This window comes from Centropristis striata, chromosome 7 (assembly GCF_030273125.1).
Source record: "Centropristis striata isolate RG_2023a ecotype Rhode Island chromosome 7, C.striata_1.0, whole genome shotgun sequence".
Lineage (NCBI taxonomy): Eukaryota > Metazoa > Chordata > Actinopteri > Perciformes > Serranidae > Centropristis > Centropristis striata.
This window is the reverse complement of record NC_081523.1, coordinates 5,046,317-5,056,334: the sequence shown is the minus strand read 5'-3', so window position 1 is coordinate 5,056,334 and position 10,018 is coordinate 5,046,317. Positions and strand designations below refer to the sequence as shown.

The following is a 10,018-nucleotide window of genomic DNA, read 5'->3' as shown; positions in this document are numbered from 1 at the left end:
CTTGTATCATAAACTGAACGATTCTGCCAAAAATGAGCACTTAGCCGCTCCACTATTACGTCAGGGGCTGGGGGTGGGGCTATCTGACCAACAAGACCAACTGGGTGCCATAACTAAAACATGTATCATTCATTTATTTGATTTGTTTAACTACAATGTGACTGATATGGGCTAGCGTGCTAACATTAGTGGGCGGTGGATAGCATGCTAACGTTAGCAGGCTATTCATCGCTATATATATATATATATCTATATATATCATATACATGATTATCAAATGGGCCATTCTACGCAATGACACTTAAGTAAATACTTTTACAAAATACTTGCTACTAGATCATGAGCATGATATCCTTTTTCGTAATTTTTCAAATTTTTCAAGCCGTTTTGCCATTTTCCTTACCATTTGTACCATTATGTATCCAAAGATAGAAGCTTTAAGAGAGAAATCTTTTGGACAAATGCAATTGCACTCATAAATTCATATACAAAGCTAAAATGATGAAACAAAACAATGAAACACATTTTTTTTTTTTTGGAAAAGGAAGTTTATAAAAAAGATTTCCATGACACACAGAGAAGGCTGATGAGGATTCCCATTAATTACATTAGATACAATGTTTTTTTCCAAACGATGCCGTTTGAAAAAACATAGATAAATTATCAAAATCTCCAGAAAGTTGAACATTGGATGGTTTGAAAAGTTCTGTTGTGTTTTTGCAACAATAATGTCTTATTGTCTGTGTGCTCCTGAAGTTATTATCTGATTTACTGGTTTGTGTCTGACCTTAACAATATGAGGTTTATATCATCATAACTGACCAAAAAACTGTCTGTATTTGTGTGTTTATATGCTCTGACTTCAGTTTTTAACATACAGATAAAATGTGCAATGTAACAAACCGTTTCGTTCCTTCAAAATAAAACACTAAAACAAAGATAAACAACAACAAAAATGACAATTTTCTTTTAAACTTTCATGGCTTGTGTAAACCAAAACGGAATACTTTATCTTGGGTGTAAAGCATAAAATAAATATTTTATGGCTCAAGAAAAACATACATAATCTCCAATACACCACACATGTCAAGCAGCAGTAATACTGTACCTCACGGTACCCGTTTTAATAGTCTGCCTTCTCCATCCTGGAATAACAAAAAAGTTACACAAAGTGACAGCAAATCATGACTTCCAGTTTCTATCGCTAATAAATAATATTCTACAGCTCTATTCTAGGCTTATATTGACTACATAAAAGTATGTACGTTTTGGGAATGGGTCACTTATTTTGTGTTTTGAACAGAGAAAAATTGTGTCTGGAATCAACTGGAGATCACAACTGTATGTATGATGTCAGTAAATATTTATAAACGGAGAGAAGGGCTGGGCGATAAGGCCAAAATCTATCTCCATACACTTTACAATATTGCTTGTTTTCTGGTAATTCAATACAGAAATTGTTATAGTTTGTATGAAATAACCGTATGGTAGAGTCTATTTTTGTATACTCCATGTAAGCAAAAACAATAATATAATGTCACAGTGTCTAGGCCTGTCACGATAACCATTTTGTTAGACGATATATTGTCCCAGAAATGATCAAAATAAACTATATTATTCTCATTTTGATTACTAATCTTATTGTAGATTCAGAGACAGTTTCTTTTCCAAAAGCAATTTGCACTTTAAATACGAAAAATACTTAATAAGAGTCATCATTCTGCCATAAACCTGCACTTTATTTCGTGATCTATGCACTTTATTTTAGGATGTATTTATTCTGTTATTCTTCTATGTCCTGTGTTTTTACATTGCACCATAGAGAAGCAATTTTAATCTTGTAGTATTTAAAGTATATACAATAACAATAAAGGCTATATATCCATCTTAAAACCAGTATATGCCTCTGATATAATAATATAATAGGATTTTAATACAATTATACCCTTTTTAAGAGCAAGAACTTTTAATTCTTAAGAATATTCACACATAAATGTGAAAAAAATATTTAAATATCCTCAATAAATAATAAAAAAAAAACAGAAATTGTTTATTTCTGTTCATTGGGCTGAAGCATTGTGAAAACATGCTTCCATGTCGTATAATATATAATAAGTTGGTGACATTATTAAGTAAACAAAACTGCATGTACACAGGTGTATCTCAATACATTAGATTATGATGGAAAAGTCCATTTCCAGTAGTTTAAATCAAATAAACAGCCCCACCCAAGTATATTATAATAATATTTTTGAGACACTAAATTTTAGGTCTTCATTAAATGTAAGCCATAATCATTATAATTAGAAGAAATTAAATTAATTAAGACATGAAATGTTTCATTCTGCGTGTAATGGATCTACATAATGTGTTATTTCCACTTTTTTAATTTAATTACCGACATAAATAAACTTTTCTATGATATTCTAATTTATTGCAATGCACCTGTACAGAACAGGTGATATTGAGGCTTGACAAAATTATGACGGTCCTGTCCAGAAATCATACAATAAGTCCATATTGTAATTATCGTGACAGGCCCAGCAACAGAAAAGATATAGACAAAAAATGATATATATAAACGATATATATATATATATATATCGTCATATCGCCCAGCCTGAACACAGAGAGAGAGATTTCCATAGTGTTAACAGAAATGTAGGTGTTTTATGATTACAGCAGCGTACAATATTCTGTTTAAACTATTTCTGTCCTGTAAATAAATACACAATCCTGGGAAAACATAGTCTGTGGGATGTGTGCAGACCAGAGCACTTTGAGTACAATAATAGTCATAAAAAAACTATTCAATGCTATATTAATGAAGGGCACAGATGGCAAACTATATGAAGAAATGCTGCCGTGGATGCTGGGTGTTTCAACATCTAATCTGGATGAAGCCACTAATATTAAACTCTCACTTTACATATCCAACCCAGGTATTAGTCCTCACCGCGTGCCCAGGATGTAGACAGGTCCGATCCGAGGGGAAATAACATGATGCCCTTCCAAATGTCACTGTGTAGCCCTTCACCATTCTCAATGGTCTGCCCGTATTTGGTCTTGAAACGTTCCGATTTCATGGTTTTACCGTGTATAAAAAAATATAACATCAACACACAAACAGTGAAAGTCCAGCTGGAGGTCAGTTTGATGTTGATTAAAACTCCAGTTCAGGTCCGTGAGGGTTTGTTTTTGGTACGTAATGAGAAAAGGGGGAAAGGTTGGAGGGTTAGAGTCTGGAACGGAGGGATAAAGGATGTCAATAATACAGCTGCTGTTACCTGATTGTGCTTTCCCCACTTTACTCCTGAGGATGGGCACAGAGGATTAGTGATATAAATACTCTGCATCTACTGAATCAGACTGTTGAGGCTCCACTGAGGGAGAAAAAAAACACAAGAGCAGGAGCCAAAGCGGCTGATCAGAAGTCTGAGTGACTGGTTGAGTATTGCACGTCAGTTGGGAAGTCTTTAACTCGTCGCTGCTTCGGTTGATATTTCTAGACTGTCAGAGGGAGCAGCTGTCAGGAAAATGGTGATAAACACAAAAAAGAAGGCTGCGCCCCTCTGCTGGGATCTACTGCATGTAGGAACTCTGCATGAATGTAAATATTTTCAATAAAGGAGGTGAGTACCTGCCGCACAGCAGCCAAACTACCCACACTCCAAGTCCTGGAAATAGAGGATAAAGAGGAAAAAAGTTCCCTCCTCCAGCTCCAGTTTCTCACTGGTTGGAGCTGGTGCTGGTCCAGAGGAGTCCAGAGGAGTCCAGAGGAGGTGCTAGCCCAGCTGGATCTGTCCGGAGTACATGGTGAGGAGGAGCATGATGGCGAAGCCCGTCAGCAGGCCGGCGTTCTGGATGGCGAAGGTGAGCAGGAAGCTGCTGCCGCCTGCGTCCTCTTCTTCACGACTCACCTCGTTCATCTCTGGAAACTGAGGAGCAAAAAAAAAAAACAGAGAGAAATAACTTCATAAAACTTCCATAGAACCAGGGAGGCATGAACCTTCTCAGTATAATAATAATAATAATAATACATTCAATTTTTATAGCGCTTTTAAAGGTACTCAAAGTGGCTTAACATAACAGGAATCAGACACACACAAAAACACAAAATGCAGAAGAAAAGAGAACTAAACAGAGATGAGAGATTTGAGTTCAGTATGACTGCCCTTCACAATAAAAGCTCCCATTGATTTTACAAGTCAAAGTCTATTTAGTAGACATGTTGAGTACTGCAGAGCAAAGTTATTATAGTTAATGAAAACTAACGGAATAAAAAAGGAATAAGGAAAACAAAGTTATAAAACAGAAAGATTCTCACCCTGGACTTTAAACTATCAGACACTTATTTAATTTCCTATTAACTTTGCACTTCTTGCACAAGGCAACGTATGCACAGTAAAATGACTAATATAATAAATAAACTTTATTAGAATTTTATAATAATTATAATTATAATTTTATTTGAGCTATTGTCAAAAAGCATTGTATACTGCTAAGTTGTGGATAAATAAAATCTCTCAGCTAGAAAGTTTTTTCAGCTAAGTTAGAAGCTCTCAGAGAGTAGGAGACTATTCTCTAAATGTTTGGGAATAATATATTTTATAATTTTTTTTATGATTTTATGTGTATACATGCATATTTTATTTTGTGCAGTGCATTTTATTTATTTTTATTCTATTTTATCTTATTGTATTTTATCGTTTTATTGTCTACTTATTTTTTTTATTGCGCTTTTATTGTATTATCCATTTATAGTGTTTTTGTGCAGCACTTTGGAAACCCTGTGTTTGCTATAAATGTGCTATATAAATAAAGTGGATTGGATTGAATACAGCCCCAGATTCTTACTACTAAACTTTACTACTATGTCTATTTATTACCAAAGCATTCATCAGTGATATAGTGAAGATGGGAAGAAATACAGATGTGTTGCATGTTGATTTGAGTGCTGCTCCAAACATTTTCTATAGTTCTCCTAGTGGGAAAAAAGTGAGTTGTCTCATGAGAACCTGACAGGAACAACACACGGCTCGTCCCTGTAGAACCTGATAATGTAATAAATTCCCGATAATGTAATAAAAATCTGCACTTGAGTCCATTGAAAATGTAATAAAACCTGATAATGTAATAACTTCCCTATAATGTAATAACGTGCATTTCCCAATAATGTAATACACTTTTTTTTTAACCAATAATTTAATAAAGTATAACATTAATGGGAGGTTATTACATTATCAGGTTAGCCTTCATTTTGCAAGTCCTGATAATGTAATAATTCCCCAATATTGTAATAATTTAACAGCAGACCACCCATTGCTTGGGTTCAAGTGGTGATACTGTGTAGGCAACTCTAGCTCAGAGCTCTAGCGCCACCAACAGGTCAGAGTTGAATGTTTAATACATTCAATACATTCAACAGCTTCTTGAAATCTAAAGGTGCTTGGTGTTATACTTTATTACATTATTGGTAAAAAGTGTATTACATTATTGGGAAAGGCACTTTATTACATTATCGGGAAGTTATTACATGATCAGGTTCTACAGTCCCTGTTCTCCAAACACTGACCATGTCTGCCAGAGCGATGTAGAGGAACATTCCTCCTGCCAGGGCAAAGATCCAGTTGGGGGAGAAGCTGTTTCCGGCCAGGATGCCGAAGCCCATTCCCAGGTAACAGCAGCACGCCGACAGGAAGTTAAAGAAGAGAGCCTGCTGGATGCTCATACCGGCGTTCAGCAGGATCACAAAGTCTCCTGGAGACAGAGAAGGAAGGAAACATCAGATGAGGCTCACAGCTCTGTGGACCAGATGTGGGGAAAATATCTTTTCAGCAGAGTATCCTGATATTTTGCGTGGCAATATTCAGGCTATATACCACAGAACCTAGAGGTGTGCCATATCGTATCGTTCACGATAATATCTGTATATTTTTTTTATGGTTAAAAAAAATGCATATCATGATATTGGCAACGTTCCCACTTCTTGATGTAGTGGTTAAAGTTGTTTTAATCACAAAAAGATACTTACTCCCTGTAGCTAAACACGTGGAACTTTCAAAATAAGAGCACATGGATGTGCAGAATCCACCACAGAATTTACAAGAAGAATGTCAAAATAAGATGCCTTAAATAAAACATAAAATAACCTTTATTCCCCTTTACAAAATGTTTTTATTATTTGATCATACACAAGAGTCAAGAGTAACTTTTTTTGGATTTGGCAACTGTTGAGATTTGCACTTCAAACTACATTTTAGATTTTTATTTATTTATACAGTCTAAAAAAAAATCATATTTTCTATATCTTTTTAAGTATTTCCTAATATCGTCAAGAATATCGTTGTCGCAAAAATAGCCTGAAATATCGTGATATTCTTTTAGGGCCATATCGCCCAGCCCTAACAGAACCCAGAATCCTGTAGGGTTTTTTTCAGCAGTGGGGGTAAAGGGTTATTTGTCCCCTGGCTGGTGTGAGCGTGTAAATATCAATCAGCAATTTAAAAAGTATAAAAAATGACACTGGACTGCAAAAGAAGCTTTAGAACCAGTGTTTCCAACAGGATTTTTCTGAGACTCTGATGCGGAAGGTTCGAAAATGTAATACCTCATCAGATGACGTTTTTAATACTTTTTAATGGCCTTATTTTTGGTTAATTTTATTTACTACCTTTTAAAACCCTGCAGCAACCCTGATATTATATCGATTCATGCTATCTCAATGAAAACAGTTTAATTAATTTTAATGCCTGGTACTACTAAAGGTACATTTGTCTGGACAAATATAATGATAACAATAAAAACAGCTCATAAGAGTTTAATTTAAGAGCTGATATCTAGACATTTTCCATGGTTTTCTTGATGAAAACCAAAATCATCATAAAGAAAACCATGGAAAATGTCTAGATATCAGCTGTTAAATTAAATTCTCATGAGCTGTTTTTGTTGTTATCATTATATTTGTCCAAACAAATGTACCTTTAGTTGTACCAGGCATTAAAATTAACAAGAAATTGGAGAAAACAAGGGTGGTCTAATCATTTTTTCCATGACTGTATATCAGATGTGTCAGAATATCGTGTCGGGAAGTTGTCAAAAAAACACTGCAAAGTTGGGCTGTTTTTTGATGCTATCTCAATGAAAACAGGCTCTCTGGCTCCCACTAGTCTCCTCTTTACATACATGGCTGCCTCCCAATTCACAACTGAGAATTTTCTCTTATTTGACATAACAATTCTTGATTGAATTTAATTTTGTGGACACAAAATGCAGTTAAATCGCAATATATTGTATCGTGATACTCACCATATCGCAAAATGCTTAAAATCGCATTAATATGGTATCGTGACTAAAGTACGGGGATAAAACCGTATCATGGCTGCAGCCGTTAGTTCCCGGGCGTCCAGACTCACCGAGCTCGTGGGGGAACTCCTCACACAGGATGGCCACGGAGGTGCTGATGCCCTGGAAGACGGAGGCGGTGAAGGAGGCGCCGATGGCCAGGCCGTCGATGAAGTTGTGCAGGCCGTCGCTCAGCGTGATCATCCAGGCCAGCGTGCCGATGTCAGAGTAGCTCGTCCCCTTCAGCCAATAGCAGCCGCCGCCGCTGCCGGAGCGCGCCCCGCTGTCCGGGCTCTGGGAGTCCTGGGACAACATAAAAACATGGACAAATTCAATTTTTATTATTATTATTATTATGTATTTATTTATTTTTCTATTTTTTTATTTTATAATTTTCTTTTATATGTTTATCTTCATTCATTTATTTGGTTTTGTTTTTTCTATTTGTTTTGTTTTTGTATTTTTTTGACTATAACTTTGGTGTTTTCATTTATTTTGTACTTGCCTAGTCTATGGATGTATTGTATGATAAACTGATGTGTGGTCTGACAGCTGATATAATTATGCATCCAAGGAAAATCCAATAAAAATAATTTTGAAAAAAAAAAAAAAAAAAACATGGATAAGGGTTTGAATCTTAATTCAGCTGACAATCAGGCTACAAACACTAGAATTTTAATTATTATTTATTATGATTTTTACATGAATTGCTAGGCGCAGCTTCATAAACTAGGGATGGAATAATTAATCCATGACCGATTAATGGTCCTTAAGAATTTGGTCGATCACGTGGAATTTTTAATCGATCTGTGTGTTTTTTAATTTTAATTCTATCTCTAGCTGTGTATCAGTATCACTGAACTGAAACACGCAGATCGCTCAGTTCTGCGGCCGTACGTCAACACGGTTCACGTTTTTCGGAGAGAATAGCTCTTACCGCACATTTCTTGATGTATCGTAATAAAGTGAAGTTAAACCAAGAACTGGGACGTCTCCTGCTCATCATTCCCCATCAAACGATCGCCGTGGAGAAATAGGTGAGAGGATTTTGTGTTTGAGTCAAATAATTTCATTGTAAAGGTTTCCTCAATACTATTTCCCAACAGTTTCAATGGCGCATTTTACGCACTCAACCTTAAGAATGTAACTATTGCTTGAACACAGTGTTTTTTTTAGCCTTACTGCAGGAGCTGAGCTGGAAATAACAAGAGCAAATAAAAATACACAATCCTGCCAAAATCCATGCCAAATGCATGAACACAGCCAAAACTATTAACAAATGAAGAATGAAAAGCATGTAAAATGCTCTCAAACCTGCCCTGCACTGCAAAAAAAAGGTGTGTCTAAAAACAAGATAAAAACACTAAACCTGAGGGAAATGATCTTGCTGCATGGACAGATAATTTAATCCAGAAATAAGCATGTTGAACGCTTAAAATAAGATATAGATAGATAGATAGATAGATAGATTACTTTATTCGTCCCCGAAGGGAAATTCGGTTGTCACAGCAGTCCAGTATTCCAAGTACAATAAAATACAATAGAATAAAATAAAATACTGAGGTAGCATAAATAAAAACAACAATAGAAAAAAACACAGAATAGAACAAGAACAAGGACACTTAAGAAGTTAAAAAGAAGAAGATAAGATATTAACTCTTAAGACAAGATAAATTATCTAACATTTCTAAACCTAAAGTTTTTTTAATCTTGGTAAGAAACAAATCATCATCACGTCACTCTGCTTGGGCCAGTTCATCGCTGTTTGCAGCTTTAATTTATCTTGTTTTAAGAGTTAATTTATTATTTTAAGTGTTCAACATGCTTATTTCTAGATTTAACTATCTTAATTTAAGAAATCTTGTCAAGTGAAATTATCTGTCCATGCAGCAAGATCATTTCCCTCAGATTTACTGTTTTTATCTAGTTTTTAGACACTCCTTTTTTGCAGTCTGAGGGTTAAATGAACTGTTTTTCCCCCCTCTGCTGTCTGTTACCTGAGGCGTCTGAGCAGGACTGAGCATGAGCTCTCCCTCTCCTGCGTCCACCTTCCCCAGAGCCAGACTGCTGGCCTCTCCGTTCTGCTGCAGCTTCTCCTTCTCGCCCTCCTCCACGTCCGTGCCGGGGTAGTGGCTGTGACCGTGGCTCTGAGAGACGGAGACAGAACAAGAGTCTTAATCAATACAGGACACATTAATCAGAAATGATTTCCCTAAATTAATCTGACGGATGGATTGCTGGTAGATATTTCCTTCCTGACAAACAAAATAACCTCGAACTTTAATAAATTGATAAGATAACAGAGAGGCAATTATGCTGAAAATGACTTGAAATCAATCACAAATATCATGTTTTCTGTCCTGTGCTGCTTTTGTCCCATTTTAGATTTTTTTGTGTAATTTTTCACTTTTGGGAATGTGCCATTAACCATGAAATCAGCTCCATGAGAAAAAAAGCCAAGTTATTTAACTGGAATATTACTAATGCTGGAATTATTATGAAGGCTTGTGATTGAGAATTTGTTTTCCCACAATAATGAATCAAACCTCGAAAGGGGTGATCTGTTTTTTTTTTCCTCTATCAGTGAGCATAAACATATTATACACACCAGGAGATTTTATTGATTCAAATATATACATTTAAAACGTCTTAAAATAATAATAATATCATTATT

At 35.5% G+C, this 10,018-nt stretch overlaps 1 protein-coding gene across 2 annotated transcripts in view; it reads right to left on the bottom strand.

Annotated features, from left to right (window-relative positions):
• Positions 1-549: 549 nt before the first annotated feature.
• slc39a14 (solute carrier family 39 member 14) overlaps positions 550-10,018 on the bottom strand; it is a 60,995-nt gene continuing 51,526 nt past the window's right edge. For both annotated transcript variants that reach the window (XM_059336987.1, XM_059336986.1), the window contains exons 7-10: positions 9,342-9,491; positions 7,416-7,647; positions 5,576-5,760; positions 550-3,938 (exon numbers count right to left, since the gene is read on the bottom strand). In XM_059336987.1, coding sequence (XP_059192970.1) covers positions 3,786-3,938; positions 5,576-5,760; positions 7,416-7,647; positions 9,342-9,491 — 720 coding nt within the window. In that variant the 3' untranslated portion in view covers positions 550-3,785. The remainder of the gene's footprint in view (positions 3,939-5,575; positions 5,761-7,415; positions 7,648-9,341; positions 9,492-10,018) is intronic.